At 34.4% G+C, this 23,835-nt stretch overlaps 2 protein-coding genes across 3 annotated transcripts; one reads left to right on the plus strand and one right to left on the minus strand.

Moving 5' to 3' along the window:
• The first annotated feature begins 1,527 nt into the window (after positions 1-1,527).
• Positions 1,528-4,917, plus strand: LOC125192743 (RPM1-interacting protein 4-like). Of its 2 annotated transcripts, XM_048090374.1 has the most exons (5): positions 1,528-1,692; positions 3,167-3,868; positions 4,244-4,432; positions 4,583-4,630; positions 4,743-4,917. In XM_048090374.1, the coding sequence occupies exons 1-4, from the start codon at positions 1,687-1,689 to the stop codon at positions 4,613-4,615; spliced, it is 930 nt and encodes a 309-aa protein (XP_047946331.1). In that variant the 5' UTR covers positions 1,528-1,686; the 3' UTR covers positions 4,616-4,630; positions 4,743-4,917. The 2 variants fall into 2 exon arrangements, with proteins under 2 accessions (XP_047946331.1, XP_047946330.1); XM_048090373.1 differs by having other exon boundaries at positions 4,583-4,917.
• Positions 4,918-10,053: 5,136 nt separating this feature from the next.
• On the minus strand, positions 10,054-23,761 carry LOC125193888 (beta-galactosidase 9). The gene is made up of 19 exons (XM_048091824.1): positions 23,412-23,761; positions 22,434-22,529; positions 22,231-22,343; positions 21,104-21,170; positions 20,818-20,910; positions 20,354-20,497; positions 20,090-20,178; positions 19,527-19,632; positions 19,108-19,195; positions 18,855-18,976; positions 17,469-17,633; positions 16,210-16,442; positions 14,497-14,612; positions 13,946-14,043; positions 12,470-12,580; positions 11,590-11,700; positions 11,109-11,314; positions 10,657-11,005; positions 10,054-10,401 (listed from the first exon to the last, which is right to left on the minus strand). Exons 1-19 carry the CDS (start codon positions 23,583-23,585, stop codon positions 10,261-10,263), a joined length of 2,622 nt encoding a protein of 873 aa, XP_047947781.1. The 5' UTR covers positions 23,586-23,761; the 3' UTR covers positions 10,054-10,260.
• Positions 23,762-23,835: the final 74 nt, after the last annotated feature.

Below are 23,835 nucleotides of genomic sequence, written 5' to 3' on the forward strand. Positions count from 1 at the left end.
TATTTCCTAAGGTAAGAAAATATGCGGACTGACACTGCAACCTTTCACGATAGGTAGCCAAGGCCTATCTAGGTTGTGAAATTCTATTTCTCTTCTACAAAGAACCGACTGCGTCACCTTCTGTGAACGTCGTTCACGACCAGTCTACTATATAGAAGAATTAGACTTATTTGCTTCTTATACATTTAAATGTTTGAGAAACATCTTATAAATGCACAAGCAAACATCAATGCGATAAAATTACTTCTTCTCGCTTTGGGTTAAAAGTGGATTGTAAAATTTATTGTATACAAGCAATTCTATCCGTGCAACATGCTCGAAATATGCTTTTCAGTATACCAATCCTAACAATCCTTTCCCAAGGGAGAACCAAGTGAATTAACTCCATTAAGAACCGTACATGGTTTCAATCAATTGAGTTTGCTTGATTTAATTCCAATATCAAATGAAATGTATCAAGAAAACAAAGGTTAGAAACAAAGCAAGCAAACCCCAATGTAAATATTATCCAAGAATGTCGACTAACCAATGCACTAAGCTTGGACTTATTATAGTAGTATATTTCAATTTGGAGGCCCAAATTGAAGATAAAATTATCAATTTCATGCCTGTGGCAGCAACTAAATTGAACAGTTATTTTAAATTATTTTGTGTTAAATAATTCACTTTAGGAGTACTAGAGTCATACGAAGGGTTTTAAGTTATACTCTATCCATTTTATGTTAATAGAGATATTTTATTTTCTATACTTATTTTAGAAAAATAAAATTTTCTTCATCTCTAAAAAATAGACTAGTTTTTTCATTTTGGGTCGTCCCCCAAAAATTGATAAAGTCTAAATAAGGAAAATTTTGAACAAACACACACCACTAATAATATGGACCCTACAATCCACTAATACTACTTTCACTACATTTTCCTTCCTTATCCCTTTATTACTTTACTAATTTCACGCTAAAACCCGTGCCATATACTACAATTTTGTCAATTTTTGGGGAACGGAAGAAGTAATAAATAGTTAAATTTGAGAAAAAAGTAAATTAAGAGAAGTTTATATTATTCTCTCTTTTACGTTATTTTTTTTCCACTTTAACTAATTATTACTCCCTCCGTCTCATTAGAAATGAAACATTTTCTTTTCGGCATGAGATTTTACATAATGTTGTTTTGTGAGTTAATGAAAAGATATTAAAGTAAGAGAGATAAAAAAGCCGAGATGATGTTATTTCCATTGTATGAAACGTTTTATTTTTAATTGGACAATCCAAAAAAAAACTTTTCATCTTGGTTAGAAATGAAATGTTTCATTTCTATTTGGGTGCTCAGATGATTAAGTGAGTAAAATTAAATTAAATTAAATTTCACTGGAAATCTCAAGAGTTAATTTTTCTCGTATCCTATTGTCGGGAATTTAATTAGTCCCTATTTTAAAAGAGTATGTAATCTGAATTTTCTATTTTGAGATGTATGTTTAGATTCATTATAATGTTGTACAGCTGAGATGTCATTAAATACACACAACACAAACCAACACAAGCAGCACGTGTTCTTACTTCAACTTGACTTCTTATCTCTCTCTCTCTCACTCCAGCTGATCACCTCAATCTTCACGGCCGCTCCGCCTCTCCAATTTCACAATCTATACCCTCTTTCGCTCGAGAATTTGGTTTTCTTTCACACAGATTAATGGCTGTAAGTGCTATTTCTTGATCTATGCTCCATCTATACTTGTCAATTGCTCCATAATGCTAAACCTTGCTGCGTTTTTAATGCTTTGGGGTTGCATTCCCTTTCATTTCCTGATTTATTGTGGTTTTTGCTACTTGTTGATTATATACGCGGGCTAATTGTATTAATCTATGCTTGGGGATTTATAAGCAATGTCGATGCCTATTTGTCTGGATCCTTGCAAGACGTCAATAAATGGTTATTGCTAAAGCTATAATAGATTATGTTAAGTTGATTCGTAATTTCACAACTCTGATAGTATTAGGCTACTCTACATCAAAATACGAACTTCGGATCTAGTCATTCCCTGACGAGATATTATTTTCTTGCTTGATTTCATTTCATGGGATGAACATCTTATTAAGAATAGTTTTGTAGAGGAAAGACATAGGCACAGCATGTTTAGCTAGATCGCTTTAATCATGTGATCATGAAACTTAAGTTAATGGGTAATGCTGCAAAGAAAATAGTAATACAATTATTATGGCTGTTATCTTGCTAGTACTCTATTTTTTTGAAAAAACTCGTGAATATGTGTGTTGATAGGATGATAGTTCTACCTAGAAACTTATTTTCCCACAAACTGAACGGAAATAAGACATAACAATTCTATGTTACATTGTAATCAATGTGGCAAAATTGGCAGTTTTTTCATACTCCATTTTATACTAGTTCTTGTAGTTATTTTCAGATTTTGATTGTACTGCTCAAGTACAAGGTTCTAATTCTATAGGAGCATAGTAGGACAAGAAAGTCTGTGAAATTGACACATTGTTAGGTTTTTCCTTCTCGGATTCTGTTACTAGTTTAGGAAACATGAACTCTAGTTTGGAATTATAGCGCTGACTAGAAACAGAGAAAACTAACTGTTGATGAATACTTTGAACTTGACTAAGAGGAGAAAATCATGTCTGCTTCCATTTTTCATAGAAAAATTATAAACAAGTTGAATTTTTGGCTCATGTTTGATCTTCTTCGTGCTTTCCATTGTTAATATGGGTAGAGACTTCAAGATCAGTAAAATCCATATGGCCTTGAGTTTCATGCATATCATCAAACTGTAACATGTGATGGGAAAATCCATGTTTTGGCCTTTACAACAAGGGACAGAGATGGAAAATTCCTGGAACTAGAAGTAAGAAAAATATGGTTGCATTGTTATAAATTTAACATCATCCCCTCCCTGGAACAAGTTTTTGTCTCATCAGCTAAGAGTTGGCATATACATTCTGATCCTTGACCCTAGGACCTCGTCTTCTTATGCATGCTATAATTAAGTAATTGCTGTATGTATTTCCTTCCAGGCAGTGTTTGATATTTGTAATGTTATCTGGAATACAAACTGAAGCCTACTTTTGTCCAAAGTGGTTGAATGTCTATTCACTAAGTTGACATAGCATGGCCCTACTCTTGATATTGGTTCTTGATTTTCGAGCAGCGCGCACAAGTACCTCAATTCGGTGACTGGGAAACTGAAGAAATCCCCTACACTATGTATTTCGATAATGCAAGGAAGGATAAGAAGGGTGGTCAGATTTACCAAATGAATCCCGATGACAGTGTTGAGGCTGAATCTAAGGATAAAAAATCATCTTTTGAAAAAAATCCAAAGCATCAGCGACCTTCTAGCCGAGAGGAGGGTGAAGTAAGGAAATCAACCAGTTCACCAGATGTAGTCAATCATAGACCTGCAAATGACACATCTCATAGAAGGCATAACTCTTCACAATCTGGAAGTGATAAGTTAGAAGTAGAAGCATTGAAGCCTATAGAAATCCGTAGACCAAGACATGATCGGCGGTCTAGCAGAGAAGACGGTGAAATGAGAAGGCTAACTGATTCTCCATTGCGTCATGAGACTGCAGGCCGAAGAAATAGTTCCAACTCACCTCACCATCGCTATGGTGGCTCGAGTGCGGGTGAAACACCTAAGAGGCATGCAAGGAACAGTGTAGGGTCTGATCGCAGTACTGATCATTCACCACTACATCCGCATTCCCAAGCAAGAGTTGGAGGAAGAAATATTGGAGTTTCTTCTCCTTCGTGGGAAAGGAAAGCTACATCCGATGGGAGCCAAAGTTTAGCACCCACTACTCCTGGAAGGTCTCGGCTGAGATCAGTTACACGAGGCGATGACTCAGTAATGTTTTAACTATTTTCTTCGCACATGCTTCAAAAACTGCTTTTATGTCTTTCTTGTGGTGACTAATTAGCTCACAGGTTAAGGTAGATTGTTTCGAAAATTCCTTGGCTGTTTCAAGTAATATGATAGTATGAAAGTTGGTAGTTTGAAGAGATCTTGGACTGTGAGGTTTCGAGTCTTGTCTGATTATTTGAAATACACCTTTCTTGAAGAGTTGGTCCTTTTAGATCCACTGCCTTTGATGCTAGTAGTTTGTGAAATATTATATTGTAGTCTGAGTGAGTGGAAATTAAATACCATTCGGCTAGAGGTTTTACTTCTATTACGTTGACCTTTCATGTCTCTTTCCTCATTTTCTCATGCTTATGGCAGCCTGATCGAGGCCCTGCTGTTCCCAAATTTGGTGACTGGGATGAGACTGATCCTTCTGCAGCAGAAGGGTACACTCAAGTTTTTAACCTAGTAAGAGAAGAGAAAAACAGCGAAACGGGAAAGGTACCTGTAAAGCCGACTGAAACATCTTATTCCAGTACCCAGAAGGAAGCAAATGATAATGCCAAGGTAAATATGTTCAGCTTATTATTTACACTTCTAAAGTATCGTAGAGTAATTCTTTTCCATAGATGATTAATGTATTCAGCCATTCACATGGATGTTACTTGCTAATCTTAAAATGGTAAATTTTTTCAAAAACTTTGTTTTTCATTGTAGGGGTGCTTTTGCTTTTCGTGGACTAGAAGATGACAATGATTGAACACGGTAAGTGAGATCAGTCGTATTGTAAGGCATTTCTTTTTGTATAGCTTGTGCGCGGCGCAAATTGCAATTCTAAGTTATACAAGTTTTTATGACACTTGATATTTTTATTCAGAAAGACCAGACCGGCTCTGGTATAATTTTTTTCCAATGTAAGTTCAACTTACTCTGCTTTCCTTTAATCTTTGTAATTTTGTATTCAGTTAGTCCCTTTGATGTCTCTGATCAAATGCTATATTATTGCAATTTTGGGTGTTTTGAGTTGGAGATAGTTTGTTTGTATGAGTTCACTTGAGCTTCATCGGTTTGAAATTTGTTTCCTATTTAAACGTTACGTATAATCAATTTAGCTGGACAATTGACTTCTTAAAGATATGACTTTTCGTAGTTCCACCTCTGTTTTGGTGGACTAGCACTATGGTAAGTGCAAAAGATCCTTTAATCTTTTACGTTAGCAGTTTGGTAGGGAAGATAGATATACTCCCTTCGTCCCAAGGAAGATGACCCTTTTCTTGGACGGCATGAGATTTTATGCAACTTTATTTTGTGTGTTAAATGGAGAGAGTAGAGTAAGAGAGAGGGGATAAAGTAGAGATAAATGGATTTCCATTTTAAGTAATGGGTCATCTTGATTGGGACAAACCAAAAAAGAAAGTGGATCATCTTTAATGGGACGGAGGGAGTACAAAACATGATATGAACACACACTTTATGCTAATTTTTTCATCCAAGGTAGGTAAGTTAGCTAGACAATTTAGAACAGAAAAAATCTCTTCATCTTCCTCTCATCTTTTTCTTCCCCGAACATAGGGAGTAGCCTCTCTCTCTCTGTTAGTAGCCATGGGGCTTTGCCTCGAACTCCTCGTAATGTCGGACCGCCACCTTTTGATGACTTTTGGCACCAAGTTCTGGTGGCATCATGCCACCTCGAGCCTCCCCAACCGCCTCTCACAACTAGGATCTCCTGTTTTTCTCATGTATCCTCTCATTTTCATCGGAGTTGCTTCTTCTACTTAAAGCAATAATCTCATTCAATTCCCTAAAAATCCTCCAATCTCCCTAAAAATGAACTAAACATTCTTCTCTATATGTTGATGGTCTTATCTATATAGAAAACAATGATGATATGATCAAGTAGAAAACAATGAAGATGTGATCAAGGAGTTCATAGAGGCTATGATGAAAAGTTTTGAAATGACTAACTTTGGGGTTTTAGGTCAATCAAGATAAAAATTAATTTTGCTTCACATAAGAAATCTATAGAAAATTTACTTGTAAGTTGAAGATGGTAGGTTGTAAACACATGGCTAGTACCCCAATCACAAAAGAGAAGTTTAGCGAAGAAGATGACACTATGAAAGGAGGAGTTTTGACCAAATAACTTACAATTCTGTATATCAAAATTTTGTATAACTTAAGTTGCACAAAAACATAATATATAGAATTACGATAAATCTTGTACATCGTAGCAGAACAAAATATATAGCCATCAAATATCAGTTCCTACGGAGACAGCCAATAAAAAGCAAATACTGTTCCAATATACTATCAGAACTTGAACTGAAGAGTTGAAGACCAATTATTACATATTTTCACTCAAGCATTTCCAAGACCAAGGTTCGAAAGAAAACTCAAAATTATTTGAGCGAGCACAAGGGAGAGTATTCTCATAAATCTAGAATATGTATTTGTTAAGCGTAAGAATGATCAAGAATGAAGGAAGTGTCTAGATTAAGTTAAAAATTGACAAACCAACATAATCTATCTAGAATCTTCTTGAACAATCTATTTTAATAGAATGACCAGAAACATCCATCATATCCTATATATAAGCCATACAATTAATTGGTGTGTATTTATATTTATCAAATACAAAATCTAATATTATACTCTCCTAATGCCGTTGACCATTTTCATCCGTCCGGCATTATGAGTCTCGGTTAGATATTTCCATAAAAAGTGAAATAATATTATAAAATAAAACGCTAAATGACACAAGTAAAAATCCATCCAAAGAATAAAAATAATAATAATGCAAATGGTCTCACATTCCATTATCACACACTCCACCCAACTCTTAATGCCGGCTGAAATAATTGATTGCTTGTTTGTAATAATTGATTGCTTGTTTGTAACGGCGTAGTGATCTCCTCTCAATTGCTGTGGACACGTGAAAGCGTGGGGAGTGAAGGATTTGGGCGATGTTAGGTTCAAGCAAGTCCTTACTCCTTTGGCTGTAGGATTTAATTTGATTAATTTATAATGAGACTTTAAGAAAGGATAATTTTCTAGGGTTTCAATAAAGGGTCTGACAAAAATAATTAATATTCAAATAACAAGGGAAAATCAGATTAAATGCTTAGGTTTTTAAATCCAAAGTCAACAATTATCATAATTAAAACTCAAAAGAAAACTCTAAAAACAAAGAACAGTATAAATTAAAAATAAGCCCAAAAAAGTAAATTATCTTTTTCGCACCTAAATGATGTGAAGTGGCCAAAATTCGTGTCCTAAAAATGTTGTCAAAACAAGGTTAACTATACATATATGCGTTTAGAAATCCCTAAAACTAAAAAATTATAGTGGAGACTTGGAGTATTTTTTAACCTTACAATTTTGTCACATGCAATGAGGTGTACAATTAGTTGTATGGCTTCTTGACCAAACCGAAGGTGAAAATTAGGCGAGACTAACCGCCAGGTGGAAATGGTCGACTTCACAGAGGCTATCGAAGACAGTTGGCTACTGGACCCGGGGTTCGACGGCTCCAGTTTCACCTGGGCAAAAAACAGCCTGTTTGAGAGGCTGGACAGGATATTAGTTGGGGAGGGTTGGCTGTATATTTTTGAGGCAACAAGAGTCACCAACCTCCCACGAGTACTTTTTTTTTCAAATTAACTATGCAGATTTTCAATAAATAATAAAATTGAAATTATTAATAGTGATATGGAGCACATTGGGCGCGAAAGAAATTAATATTTGTTTGTTCAAAGTGATACTTAAAATCAAAACTAAATTATTTCTCATATTCTCTCTAAAATGAATACAAGAAAGAATTGTAAATACGGAGACATGAGTTCATGGAGAATTGTAAATAGCAATTTAATTAATCCACCGAAATCTATATCTTATACACCACGTAACTTTCCATAATCAAGTCATTAAATACACTAATAAAATAATAAAAACTCATTTCTCGTATTTAGTCAACATTAAAAAATATTTAGTTATATCTCCAATGACAACGACTTTAAACCATTATATTTGTGTATGAATTCAATCAAATTAAATCAAAGATCATAAAGAAACTGGCAACGAGAATTAGTTGATGATCTATCTTCCTCTTTTTTTCAAATTCAAAGGAAATAATCCAAATCTAAAATGAAGAGAAAAATAACTAAGTCGATGATCAATTCAATTGTTTTTCATTTGAGTTGTGCTTTTGAGCTCTTAATCTATAATGGAAACATGTTGTTCATTTCACTTTTGTGTTTTTTGTTATATTTAAAATATGTCAACGAGTTGTGCTTTTGTGCTGTAAATTTAAAAATGATTTGAGTGTATTAGTTTCATGTTTGTTGAGTACCAGCAAACATGAAATATAATAATAAAATATAGTAATAATTTAAAAAATAAAAATTTCCAAAATTTTGAGCACCAAATTGCTCGGAAACATACCATGGTCGATGTGAACATTTCCGACCACCCATTGTCTCAGAATATTTCATGTACTCAGGATATTCCGAGCACTTACGTGTACTTAGAAATCCTTTTCGAGAATGATTGGGTTTTTGGCATTCTGAGCATAATGTGGTGCTCGAAACCTTGTTGCGAAGCACATACTGAACACTCTCTGTGCACACTTTGGCCTTTCACCGAAGACTTTGGTGCTCGGTAAACATTAATTTTTTGTACGCGACATAAATTAATTGAGGGTAATAACGCGTGAGAACTTTATATATACTACTCATTATTTTATTCTAGATGAATATTATTAATATAAAGAAAGCTTTGTTTTTTTTTTTTTTTGAGAACTTTGCATCAAACTCTCCTAGTTATTTTAAGGATTTTGAAGACGTTTGATGATTCCAATACATCCTCAAATTATGTCATGAATCTTATACTCCCTCCGTCCCAGTTTTGGAGTCACATTTTGCCATAAAAATCCGTCTCAGATTTAGAGTCACATTTAGAATTTTCCATATTTGGTCATACAATTTTACTCCATTGTTCATCAAAATTACATCAAAATGTCATTATCTATATTAAAATAAACCAAAACAAAAATAAAAAACCAAAAAGTCAAAAAGGGATTCACTTTCAACTAACTCACTTCATTTATTACACACTCCATCATCTCACTCCATTAATTACACACTCCACAAATTCCTTAAAACCCGTGCCATAACTAAACGTGACTCCAAATATGGGACGGAGGGAGTATAATTGGGCGTGTCTTAGTAAATTGAGGCATAATGCACATCTTCTATTATTATCGTAACATACACAGATTCCATTTCTTATTGAAAATATGAATTGATTTATAGAATTACTACCACACACAAATTCCTAATCCAAGGGGAAATTTGACTTTGAAACAGCTGGTGCCACATAGGTCCTTGATGCACTCCTCACTATCATCACAGTCGACACAAAAAAGTCTAGTCGATTTTCTCGATTCCACTCCCATTCCTACCAAAACCATCAATTTCAAATAGTTACATTATTCGTTTTGAGATATACTATATGGAGTACAAAATAATTGTATGCATATGTATATTAATTCATGCATGAGTAATGGAATGATGATAAAATAGCATATGCAGTAATTTACCAGATGGGCCGAGGAGTAGAAGAAAGAGCAAGAAAAGTATTGTTGGCTTAATATTTTCCATAAGTCGCTTATATAATTGTCTAAAATAGTGGTGAAGAATGATAATTATATATACGCATTCCAACTGTGAATCACGCCAAGTAAATGAAGTGGATTTGTTATATTGTTAAGAGGATATTGCTGCTGCGGCCGTTCCAACACTTCCCACATGATTATTGCTTGCTACTATATTTTGTTTTGTTTTACTTTCTTATTTTCAATTTATTTTTGGCAGATCCTAAACTAGCAACAGAGAAGATGCTAAAACAATTATTAATGAGAATTAACAACTCCTAAACTAGCCTTCTGATATATATTGACGCCCTTTAATTTCCATAAAATAATAAGTTCCCAGTTAATAGTATGTCTAAGTTTGAATCATTGTGTGTATATTAAAAAACAAGATGCTTTGAAATACGATTTTCTTTTATACTACAGCATAATTTATCAGAAAAAAATCTCAACAATACTTTGAGAACTATATTATGAAAAACTTCAACACTTTCAAAGGAAAATACTGAATATTATTTCAAAAATCTCAAAGAAATATAAATTCTTCTAAACATATGGCCTTTATTGATCGTATCTTGCAACAAAGAAAAATGTTAAAAAATCTCCAACATAAAGTTTTGTCATTTGTGGCTGAATTTCAATATACAACGCCGAAATATAAAACTGACAAAGGAAACAATATTGCACTATGTACTTATCATGACTCATACACACCTCTGATTGAAGTGGAGGAGGTGTGGCGTGGCGACTACATCAGCGAGGAAGTGGCGGTTGATGATGGCGAGCACTTCATTTCTACGGACAAAGTCTTGACAACACCACGGCAAGGGTCTCCTCCAAATGCATCGTTCGATACACTAATCGTACAGTTTTGTCTTCCCAAACACACCTGCGTGTGAGTTTTAATGGTTATTTAATTCTCCACCAAAATGATCAAATGGATGAACATGTTGTCAAAGACTTAGCACACACTTAGCTTATCCATTCTTCAACAAGACAAGAAATGGCAAGTAATGGGAGTTTACCAACACTGTTAATCAATTACTCAGGTTCTAAGCAGTGCATCATAAGATTATAGTGCTCGCAATTAGCTAATTGGCATATAATAAAGCAATGAGATTAGTAAAATAATCGTCATGCATACCTGAGAGAGAACCGAATATGAATTGGGTGAATGGCAATCGCCTCTAGAAAAATTTTGGCAGCTGCCTTGAGGAGTTCCATAGCTTGCAAACTTTATAGAGGATATTGAGTTTCCAGCATCACAGTGCAAGTACACTTCAGGAGCCATGCGATTAAGTACAACAGTTCCATTCATGGTCTCTGGTAGCGACCAGGCATGTACGGGAGGAAAATGATCCTCTGAGACCTTTCCGCAGATGGTTTCTGTATAATGCGATTTGATGGAAATCCCAAAAGGGTCCTTTTCAGTCTCCTCAAAGATGATAAGAAGATTATTTGAAGCCTGCACCCATGATCGTGGTATGTGATACCTGTATGCACAAGTCAGCTAGCAATTGAAGAAGTTTCTTAAATTTAAAATGCTAAGTTCATATAGTTACAATCTGGATAATTGATACGAAGTTTGAACATTACCAGGATTGAGTAGGTTCCCCGCAGTTTGTTAAACACTTGTTGGAATCATAAGCACCACGATAATCACAAGTTTGACATCCATCTTTGGGGGCATATAACGTCCAATACCGACCTATCTGGTGGCCATTGACCCATACCTGACCCTTCCCCATACTACTCAAATCGATGGCAATGGGATCTACTCCACCAGGGACATCAAAATATGTCTGTAAAAACAAAATGTAGGATATGATGAGAGGACCTTCAAAATAGGTTCTATAGACAAATAGATAGAGAAAAGAGACCGAAACATATAGATAGAGAAAAGTTCTGTGGGAGGATATGTTAATATAAAGGAGAGCCTTGTTCCGATAGAGCAACTGATAAAGAACCATGATTTGGAAGAGAGTTAACCTGACTTGGGATGATTTTAACTAGAAGAAAGAAAAACTTGAGACGATTTAAAAGATAGTCATGCCTTGGGCAATGTCCAACTCAATACCTTGTACCAGGAAAACCTGGTTGTAGTCGCATCACGTGGCAATTCAGACCATTCTACAGTTCCCTTTTCATTGATGGCGTATATTTTAAAGTACTCTCCCTTCAGCCCAACCTGCAATCAAGCTAACCATTCAGCATTACTGGTTGTTTGCTTGTAGCTATGGAGGTACACTCCACATGCAGTCAGTATGATGGAATTCTAACTTTGCGGATGAATGTCATTTTGGAATTTCATTGGTAAGTTCATTGTCAAGCTAACAAGTAACTGTCCTTCCATGATGGGGACTTTATGACCGCTACATAATTAATCAGGTCCACAATTTACTGGTGAAACATGACGCCAAGAAGTAGGTTCAATACTAGTTCACAAAAAATAACGACTTTTGATCATCAGATGATGAGAATGTGTGATATAGTATTATATCAGGGATATGGACAAAAGTTTGTTGTGGTAAAATTTCCAAGTTTTGTTTGATAAGATATCAGTCCCACTTTCAGTTGGTTTCAAAACTCTTGCATACATATTACTGTCAGTAACTAATGCTGAGGAAAGCAACATTATTGTATTAAGAGAAAAGGAAGTCGAAAGACCACATCATCTTCATAAAATAGGCTCAAACCATTACTAACTGCCTGCCTTACAAACCATTCACATAATTATCCCAGTATGAATTTAAAATTTTACTATGCACACTCAGAAACTTTTTATTTTCATCATATCCAAGCATGCAGTTAGCTGAGCCATGAAAATGCTCCATGGGGGAGGTACCAAGAACCAGTATCAAAATGCAAAATATATTTGTGGAGAGTTTTTTGCAAGATTTAACAAGTGGCAACAGATGCAGCATAAATCAAAGAAGTATGAATCTATGATCTGATACCTGATAAGTCCAGTTAGATTCTGTAAGAACAAGATCTCCATTTTTAAACCCAGATAGCTTTATTTGACCCCGGAAACCTGCACCATCCTTCTCAAGAAAGGCGCCGTAATTCTGAAGCGAGGGGAAAATTACTTTTTAGCATGAAAAGATAAAGACCCTATTGTATTGAAATGATTTACCTATAAACCCATAGTGCTCAATCACAAATTCTCTGTTTTCAAGTTATGTTCACGTTAAGATTCCTTGCAACACATTATCAATGCTTGTACCAAAATTCATTAAAATATGAATTTTGGTTTGAATCGTTTGACATGAAGTTTTAAATCAGAGTGCAAAAGTAAAAGCTACAACAATGTACAGAAACAACAGTTGAAGTTGTTGATATTAGTGTTAAACTACTTACTCTAAGTTAAACTCAAGGGAAATGATTTCAACAAACTGTGTGGTGGATGGATTCTTTATCATATACTAGTACATAGTTGTAAAAGTTATGAAACAATTATTAGGTCTTATGAAAATATAACTGGTTAATATAATTTTAAGCACATTATAATAGATAGATGAGTGAATTACATTTTTAGGCTCTATACTTTCAGCGACGAACATTTACGGTACCTATACTTGCAAAATATCATTTGCGGTACCCAAACTATACCACTTGCTCGTTTCAAGTGCTTTTTCACTTTTTGACCAATTTTTTAGACAAAAACACCCCTAAAGGCCTAAAGGGCATTTTTGTACATTACGTTCCAAAAGTAGGGCCACTGAGAACATTTTCGGATGAACTGCGATAAATATTAATTTCACTAAATCAGTTGAATATTAAATCTAAAAATTTAACCTTTGACTCATAACTCTACACACTGAACTGCGATGGATATTAAATCGCACAAAAAAACAGTTGTTCAACCATAATGAAATTACATAAAATTAGACTACAAAGCAACCGAAAATCCAACATCACTAGTCGCCATGAAAAATTTGAAAAATTCTAGAAATTAAACAAACAAGCATTTTACACCAGCCATAGCTTGTTCGAAATCCAGCAAGAAATTAGGCAGAAATCTGAATCTAGAAATCTGAATCTCATAAACAACATATATGCCTCACTAATTGAACATATTGGGAAATCAAGAGTCACAAAATGGCGCCTACTTTTGGAACGTAATGTACAAAAATTCCCTTTAGGCCTTTGGGGGTGTTTTTGTCTAAAAAATTAGTCAAAATGTGAAAAGGCACTTGAAACGAGCAAGTGATATAGTTTGGGTACCACAAATGATATTTTGCAAGTATAGGTACCGCAAATGTTTGTTGCTGAAAGTATAGAGCCTAAAAATGTAATTCGCTCTAGATAGTATAAAGATAGTTGAAACTTTAGTAAACAAATTAGTAGCTAAACTAGAAAATTTCCATCCATTGTGAAAGTACTAGAATTGATGATCTTTAGCCACAACATAAGACAGACAAACAGATTACCTGCAAGCCCACTGTTTGAGATAATAGGAGGATATCATTATATCCTTCTTTCAGATCAATTGGCTGAGTTACTGTTACCCATTTCCCTCTTGCACTACCTTGAGTTCCAGAAATTTGAATTAGGCACAACTGATGTTTATGATATCAATTCGAATGGGGAAAAAAAATTAAAAAGAAATGAAGATTTATGTGATATCAATTAGGTATGACTGATGTTTGTCATGAAAATTGGATAAAGCATATCCAATGAAGAAAATGATATGAAGTACATTTCTTATTAGAAACAGCAATTGATACCATAATGGTTGTGGGAGGAATTTGTGTTCATTTGTTAGCTATGAGAATTTTGAGATAGTTTACTAGAGAATTCATGCTAGTTAAGAAATTAACACAACTACATCTAACAAATGCACATACAGAGAACAATTGTATAGTGATAAATTCCAAATGGCTTTCTGGTTTCCCTAAACGGATTCTATTTTTCTGCCTAGCAACTTTTCTTCTGGGAGAGAGAGGGAGAGCATAAAACGAATTAGAATAGAATATTATACCTGTAAATTGGCCATTGACAAATATATATACCAAATCACGCATGCTATCAATGGTAAGCAGAGGAATGAGTTGATTCTCCTCCCAAAATTTGACATCCTCATTAGAAACATATATTCTGCATATCATGGGAAATTTATAAATACCACAAACCATATGTCAATGATCTCAAAATCAGAAGTGAAAATAAAAATAAGAACGGAAACCTTAATAGTTAGTTCAAAAAAATTACTGCAGAAAGAAAGTGTACAGTTAAAAGGTGAAAAGATATGCAAATGACAGTGTACAAAATTTCCATAGTTGGAAATGTAATGGTTGAGTGATAAACAAAGAGTTTGGAAGTTAGGAGTCCATAAGTTTGTCTCTAATTATTAGAAATCTGAAAGTCTTATCCTTAAATATTAGAAGTCAATAAGTCTATCTTTAATGTCATCTTTAGTATTTTGAGAGTCATATAAATAATTACTTATAGATTTGAGAGGATGTCTAAGTCTAGAATTTAGTAAAAGAACAGTATTACACCGTAGGCCCTCGGGAGAGGAGTGGCCTCGCAAGAGGATTATCTTTTGCTTCCTTTCAATTGTTATATCAATATATTTTTTGTTCATATTGCTCGTTGCCAGCCTTCCATCTCCTTTTTACCCCATTGAGCCTAGCCAAGAATGGACCACCAGGGAGAGGGGACTAATAGCAATATAAATGAAATACAATAATTTTTGTAACTTGAAAACTAAATTACAAGTTTTTATATTTTGATAAGTTGCTACAGTACATATTATAAGTTAGCATTCAAAAATACTCATGTTATAACAAATTTCCCCATAACAATTTTCTTTACTCTACACTTAAATGTAATTTTGATAAAGAAAAGAAAGAGCATTAAATTAAATATAATGTAAAATTAAAACTTATATTAGTTACTTTTAATAATGAAATGTCGGAGCAATTATATTTTAGATATGAAAAGAGTTCCATTTATTTAATAAAAATAATCAAATGGAGAACAAGATCAAGCTTTAGTTAGCATTAAGCAATTAATCTATAGTTAAACTCACCTCTTTATTTGGCAATTAGCAATGAACCCTATATAAAACTCACCTATTACAAACAGTTCTAATATTTTATAAGTAAATGGCCCACCAACGGGCATATAAACCAATCAAGCATTTTAATTAAAAAAAACTAAGATGCATAAAAGGTAGGCAGCTGAAGCTCATTCATATATTATTCAAGATGCAAAAATAATTGAGGAAATCCTAAAGCACCATGTTAGCAATATTATAATCTCTGTTATAATTATTAGTTCCTTATATATTTAATGCGGTTGGGTTTCAGGCATCTTCATAGGCTCACCTCATTTGGTTTAATTGAATAGTTAATTGCTAGATATCAAGGGACTTGATTTTGGCTTTGACATGTGCATTCCAATGCTTGGGCAGGAACAAAGTCCTGTGAACTTTATTTTCTTTATCGTTATTCATATTTAGTTCCATATTTCAATTCTGTGATGTCACTTTGATCCCTTTAATAGCTACTCTGCTTTGCGAAATGGAGGACCTTGTTACATTTTGCATAGAAGGTAGAGACAAATGCGAGTTTCATCTAAACAAACTCAAATCCTTCCGAAACATGTTGACTGGAAATAGGTCTAAAAAGAGAACTATTGATATCATTTTTTGCATCACCCTTCCATGAGTTACAGCAAGATAACATACCTGGTCAGATACCATAAATAATCTGACTGGTCTTTTGTTACATTCAGGTGCTCCAGAATGCCTTGATATGTGAAGTTTCTGGCGCTCCAGACACCAATCGGCTCTTTCACAGTCTCCCAGGTTTTCAAAATATATTCAACTTCGTATGGTGCCATCAACTTCATAGGCAAAGGTTCATTTAAATAAGCAACAGAATCAACTCCAACAGTCTTAATTGAAGTCTGCACACCAATCTGTTCCAAATATCAGAGTTAGAGCTCAGTTGCAAGGATGATAATAAATGCTACATGCTTTAATGCTGACAATAATTAGATAAGCTCATATGGTAAATATCATATGGTTTTTGTAGAACAATAAATATAGATATATGCATAGAAGTATATAGACATAGTAGAGAAGAGTAGTAGGTCTAGGTGTATTTCATTACTAACATAGGCCACATATATATAGTACAAGAGACTAAGCTAGACTATGTCACACCACCTACGTGAGATACTAATATTCTTAACACTACTAATATTCTTAACACTAACACTTTTTTATGTAGAATCTTCATGACCTTCCTTTCCACACTTCTTTTAATTTTACTGACATGTTTATGATGCTATTTTTGACTTCTCAATGGAAGTTCTGCTAGTGTATTCTGTATCATACCAATTGATGTTTTTGTTATACATAACTGTATCCTTAGAGGACAGCAAGACAAATGTAAGTGGAATTTCAAGTAACAGTTCTAAGGCCATAAGCTAATCAATACAAACTCTAATTCACCATAATAAAAGCCCACTTCTGGTTAGTATCTTTCCTAGATTAACTACATCTACATGGGCACTAAAATTAGCTTGCATCTTAATTTCTCACTGTGTGTCATTCAGGTAGGTAGGGTTTGTCATCACATAGCAGAGCAGTCTAGATGGCCAGCAGAAATAGTTACTCCCATTATATAAAAATTCAACCAGAACTAATGTCACATATACATTTCTTCATAGTAGAGGATGAATTTACTTTAGTTGCGACGTTAAAGTTTACCCAGATGTAAGTTGACTTCATAATTAACAGAATAAAAAATCGCAAGAGGAAATATATGTACTTTCATGTTTTTAAGCTCAAAAAATTACTATATACAGGAGATCAACGAATATTCCAGACCAGCTTATAGCCTATGGAAGGGTGGCACTCACATTTACATACAGGAAAACAGTTTCAGATATGCACAATACTGAAAAACCCCATCATCTAGCAATGAAATCAATAGATACCTTGGCAGTACTATAGGCAACGTTTTTGCAATCCGGCAAAATACTCACTGACCAGGGAGGTAAAGTGTAAGCTTGTTTCTGGAATACCACTGTAGCAGAATTATGCTCATCAATATTAGCAAGAAATGCTGAGCACTTTTGTCCCTTATCCTGGTAGATATGTGCCTGAAAATAGTATTTATATGAGAGATGAAAATAGTATTTATATGAGAGATGAAAATAGAGAAAGAAAAATAGAAACAGAATGAGTGTCTGCATACCACTCAATTGAATCATATGAATACTAGTTTAGGAAAGGAATTGTACTTGACTAACTGGCACATAATAGGTTCCCTTACAGGACCAGTCCTTTTGGTCTTACTTTCAATGGGTGTTCAGCAATGAGTTAACATGCAGAAAATTTTGGTAACCAACAGAGGTTCTTCTTCCGTGTTTCAACAGAAGATGGTGGTTACCCAGTTTGTCAAGCATTTGGGAATCAAATAGTTGATGAAACACCAAAATACTTTAAAATTGGTAGAAAATATTGATATTGTATTCAAGCATCCAGTAGAAAAGAAACATAAATGAATTAATAGACTACCTACTCTGATTTTTGTCTTGCACCTAAAGACTAGAAAAACTAATCTTCAAACAAAATTTGATTTCAAGTAAATACGAAACATAACTAAAACTATCATATCAACAGTCACAGCTAATTCACCTTCTACTTGAATCTTGATCATTCAGACATTTCACCAACTTTATGAATTCACGAAGGATAATGATTAGAAGAGTAACTGCTATTCCTGGTTGTTACTCAAAAAATTTGTTTCTCTTCTAGCCAGCCTAACCAGTAATTCAAGGTGTAATAAGTAATAACTGCAGCTTCTTCAGTAAAACTTAGATTGCAACTTATTTTTGAATAATTCATTTACATCATAGTGGTAAAAATCTGTTTGTGATGAAGACACAATGACTACCATTAATAGAATCGAGGAAAAATCATGTTGGAGAGAATGTAGAACAGTTGAAAAGGAAGTGGAATTGATAACTGAACCAATAAAGAAAAAATCCTAAGTAACTTATCAGGCCAAAGCCTACCCAAGCAGAAAATCTGTCAGACTCTACTGATGATTCTTAATGACCTTAGCCTCACTACTCAAATAACAAAACGAACATTTGCAGCAGACACAAAAATCCCAGCCCAGCAAATCTATATCAAAGATGAAACAAAGATGCAAGGCCCTGATGGATTTTGAGAATGCCTATGAGACAGTTACAAGGAATTGGCCTAAAACTAAGAATGCAGAAACTGTTTGCTTCACAAGATAGTTCAAAAGCAGAGTATGCATAACAAGTTTGAACTTTGATTACTTGACCAAGATTTATATAATAAATGCATACCTCCTGCTTGGAACCCAATTTAATATACTTAGGTGAACTAACAGCAACAAGAGCAGGCTCACAAAGCTTTATGGCAGCATGCAAATCTTTCAAGTGTCCCCATTTAGGCTGCCTAAGAAGTCCTGAGTAGGTATGAAACTAATTAGCAAAGAGGATTTCAACTTAAGAATCCATGTATTACCTTGATGGCAGATGATTATTCAGAGAGAACAAGCTTTTTATAATTAAGAAAGTTCGACATTGTAAGACCTACCATATTCATCGAGTGGAGCATCATAATCATAGCTAGTAATATAAGTTGGCCCACCTGCACTTCGCCCAAAGTTTGTTCCACCAAAATACTGAAATGAGAAAACTGGGTTAAATAATTTTACCAGTCAAAGAGATGCCATACAACTACTAAAATGTTCTTATCAAACAACAAAAGAATCTATAACAGTTTGATAAATATAAATAGAAACTTTTATATTTGAACTTTTAGATCATGCGTGGTACCAAAATCCAATGGAACATCCACATTATGTAAATCACTAATGCAAAGAATTTAATTTGGTAATCCCAAATTTCAACAGTACAAAATGTTTCTCATTCTCGATGGTAATGGCTTAGCATCTACAATTGCATCATCTTAGGGACTGTGCAACCTGAACACTAATGGTGTATTTAACATACCATGTAATAATTCTGAAAACTTCCCCCACGTTGGAAAAAGCGAGCAACTGCAAACGCAATGTCTTGTGCAGGGCGATGGGGAAGTCTATCACCCCAACAAGTATACCTTCAAATAAGGAAAAGAAATAGCTCATCAATCTCAAGTATTGAGGACAAGGTCTTAATACAGACTCAGCAAATAGCTTTATTTGAAACTTTCAAATCCAGATTCAGAAGTCTTGTTCCATGTATGAGTGGAAGGGAATAGGAAAGTTATTGGAAAAGGGCTTATGAAGATCCTACCTATCAGAGTTAAGAGACTTGCAGTATGGAGATATTGCTTATGTAAACACAAGATAACATTAAAAACATTGGACCAAGACAAAATGCTGGATGAAAACTCTTCCAGCCCTAACTATGCTATGCGATTTTCATATCATAATAATTACTGAATTCCTTTGATGATCCTACGAAATTACTTACAGCTAGACAACTTGTAATCTCTTGTCCTGCATGCAATGTCAAAAATATTTTATCTCATTGGTTTTGGTGAACGAAAAACTATATCAAAGGGGACGCCGTACCATCCATCCCATTCCTCAGTCCAAATAATTGGCTTGTTGTTGGAATTTGGCTTGAAACCATCACAATAGTATCCATTGCATGTATCGATCTGATAGGGCAAATAAATATGGTAAGGTGACTAACTAGGTAGGTTGGCCCAATTAGATAATTAAATGAGGAAAAACTCATCCCCCACCACCTAACAACCATCTGACTCCCACATGCACAATATATCATCTGACAATCCAGCTAAAAAGTAAATTTTGCAAGATTCATGAATTTACTATATTCTCTGGTGCATCAACTTGCTTGCACATGACCCATGGAACGCCAGCATCAAGTCCAACTGCCATTTTAGCAGCCCATCTCATGTAGTCTTTTCCTTTAGATCCATAAAAACTTTCCATATTTCCATATTCATTTTCAATCTGCAAACAATGATAAAATTAACTTCCATGCTACAATTTTCATAGGATGAGTTGAAATATTTCCCTTGTTTGCAAAATAAATAAGGGGATATGTACTAAAGCGTCCAAGAGAAGGGAAATAGCATATTATTTCATTCCTTCTATTCGAATTGTTTCTAGGATAAAGAATGGAATCAAACAATAGTTAGCAAACATTCAACTACGCAGTAGCATAGATTTTCTTTTCAACAAATGTGCATGATTCATATCAATATAAAAATGAAATTTAATTGCTAATCTTGAGCAAGAAATAGAAGTGACAGTAGAAAGTAATAGCACACCTGCAGCATAATTATCGGGCCACCCTGCCATGAGAAAAGTGACTCCTCTCGCATCAAATCAACTATCTTTTTGACAAATCGCTCCATTTCGTCCTAGAGAAAAAAAAAAACACAATGCTATGGTTAGATCCAAAACAAGGTACCAAAAGGATAATATAGAGCATGTCCATATCAATGTAACACATGACAAAAAAAGAACTCTGGCGATATATACAGTCTTGATGAAATTCAATTGAATCATGGTAATATCTAACAACTTAAAAAATATGTTTCCCTCTTACAGAACCTTGAAGGGCGCATTGTCTGTTCTAAATTCAATGCCAGGTACATCACGAAGCCAAACAGGAAATCCCCTACATATAATTGAAACTCAAGAGGATGAGTTAGATACACAAACACCGATATAATATGTTTTATCAGAAAATGTGTTTCATTTGTAGCTCAAGGGGGGTAAATAGTGTGCTATCTTTGAAAATATTTATATGATTTGAAACAGAGCATGCTGTTGAGAAGTTAGCGATGCAAGATAGTAGTTTGATAATTCTATGGTCTATAAGTAATCTTATTATTGTATTATCTATTGGTTGTATACGTGAATGAATTTGTTATTGAGTCTCTGAAAGCCTTACTGTTGGAATCAGAAAATTGAGAAAGTTGGAGGTTAAACCCTTTAGACTCCAATGGTTTGGTTTCTAATATTAAATATTATTAAAGTTGGTGACTGGTGAATTATTTGATGATCATGAGGGATATAGAAGATTGTTGCAAATTTTAATTATCTTGGTGTAACACAAATATCGTGATATTAGTTATCCAATCGAGAGACACTCACAAAGCCTCTCAATGGGTTTAGGTTGTTAGGGTTGATTATCTACATAACAAGCTAGACTAGGCATGATTAGCATCAATGTTGCAGCTTAAGGGGGATAGTTAGATAATGTATTGTAGTTTGTACATGGGCTTCATTACTTTGATTCCCTTGCCTAAAATAGTTTTGTTCTTTATTGCACAAATACATGCATAATTCAATAAAAGAATATAAAAACCGTATGGTTTCTACATGTTGTATTACAAAATCAAACGTAGAGCTCTATCAAACCTTGGTATCAATAAACTAAACCTCATTATTTAATAATTTAATAAAATTAATCTACTAGAACTTATTAACAATTCTCGAGTGTTAAGTTTGAGACCCTTATCTAAGCTGAAGTAAGAGAAGACTAAATAATCATTCCTTAATAGTTTCCAGCTTATACTAATAGATGTAGAAATAGTATTAAAGACTATGATCCCACTACATTAGTGAATCTCAAAATTAGTGAATGAAAATTTTGATAAATAGTTTCTGGTCATGATTAGTAAGCAAATAGTTACATGCATCAAGGAAAATAAGCAAGGAGGGAAAAACCCAACCCAAAATTCCACTCAGCGCAGACATAAGGCCCTATACGGAGAAAAAAATATAGTCCATTGGCAGCCACTTGCTTCACAAACTTCACAAGATCATATCTTCCTTCAAAGACATACTGAAAAGCCAAGCCATATATCAAGAACAAAATTAATTGATGCTCTCAAAAAATAAGAGTGAGTTGCGGAAAAAAGTGCGTAAACTATACCTGTCCCCTTACTGGCTCATGACCATTCCAAAATACATATGTTTCGATAACGTCTACTCCACCTTCCTTGCTCTTGGAAATCAAATCAGGCCACATCTAGAATATATTGAACAATCAGATGGAGACAAAAGTTTGTAAAAGTGGACAAAATGTAAAAGGTTGATATATTATCTTTGGATGTTCACTGTTCATCTTAAACACCGACAAAAGATAGTAACGAGAACAAATTTACCAAGTAAACATTAAGTCTTTCAAAGTATGTATTTTGGATTAATGATCAATAAAAAATTAGTACTAGCAAAGAGCAATAACAGACAATCTCTAAAGGCTATAATTGCTTGAGCCAAAAATTTCAGTCCAGCCTAAAAAGCAAAAGAGATCAGTGAGTTAAGATTACATGTACTATAAAAAAATGCACAGAGATCAGTGAGTTAAAGATTACATGTACCATAAAAATGCACATTATGAATCAGTGGTTCAAGTAGACTTGAACCAAGTTGGAGTTTTCTTATTGAGTCCTATATCTCTTCTGCTAGAAACAAATCAACAAAATAAATACTGACATCAAAAGATTCAAAACGAAACAAAACAAAAAATTATAAATAAATAAATACTAACACATTAAAATGGGAAGGATCTTTCCAAAAAACCACAAGATTCATACTACCAATTTGAGTGATGAGATCACTATATACATGGAATTTCCGAAAAATACGCTAATCTAGCTAGTTCAGCAGGATGAGCATACTACTGACCCAACAACATCATATTCGTGAATAATCTGCACCTGTAATTTACAAACTATTTCAGTTTACGGCTCACAAATTGAACAGTCAACGGCACAAAGCCACTTGAATCGATTAAACAACCATGCAGGAGAGAGCTATTCACCTAAACGAGAAACAGGAACAATCTAGATACATAGTATTAAAACTTAACAGCAAAATTAAAGTAAACAAAACTTAGGAGATGAATTACTTCCGGTGTGGCCCTGGGATAGTGAATTCCGCCGGATATGAGCATCCGCCGCTTGCCGTCGATGATCATAGCTCTGCCATCGTAGGTCACATTGAACGGTTTGAAAAACTCTCCGGCAACAACCGCCAATTGGACGATCAATACGAACAGAAGGCGTTGAAATTTGAGCCCCATTTTCTATCCAATTGGACTTCACCTAGTAGCTTCGTGAGCAATGCATAAAAGTAAGTGAATTCAGTAGCAGGTACACTAGTCTTCCTTCACACATATTCAGGAATGGAAATGGAATAAAATTCCGGGAATATTCAAGAGAGCAAGACTTGTTATTGTTTCTCTTTTACGCTACGATTAGAGGTGTGAGGTTGGTGGGCCATTCCAGTGTCGTCGTTCCGGATAAGCTCGATATAGTCTGGATCCGGGTTTT

Source organism: Salvia hispanica, chromosome 6 (assembly GCF_023119035.1).
Source record: "Salvia hispanica cultivar TCC Black 2014 chromosome 6, UniMelb_Shisp_WGS_1.0, whole genome shotgun sequence".
Lineage (NCBI taxonomy): Eukaryota > Viridiplantae > Streptophyta > Magnoliopsida > Lamiales > Lamiaceae > Salvia > Salvia hispanica.

Coding starts and splice junctions, on each gene's coding strand:
- LOC125192743 (XM_048090373.1), top strand. Junction 3,869..4,243: donor TTACACGAGGCGATGACTCA/GTAATGTTTTAA, acceptor TGCTTATGGCAG/CCTGATCGAGGCCCTGCTGT. Junction 4,433..4,582: donor AAGCAAATGATAATGCCAAG/GTAAATATGTTC, acceptor TTTTCATTGTAG/GGGTGCTTTTGCTTTTCGTG.
- LOC125193888 (XM_048091824.1), bottom strand. CDS start 23,585: ATGGGGCTCAAATTTCAACGCCTTCTGTTCGTATTGATCGTCCAATTG. Junction 20,498..20,817: donor GCCCGATAATTATGCTGCAG/GTGTGCTATTAC, acceptor CATTGTTTGCAG/ATTGAAAATGAATATGGAAA. Junction 10,402..10,656: donor CATATTCGGTTCTCTCTCAG/GTATGCATGACG, acceptor ACTCACACGCAG/GTGTGTTTGGGAAGACAAAA.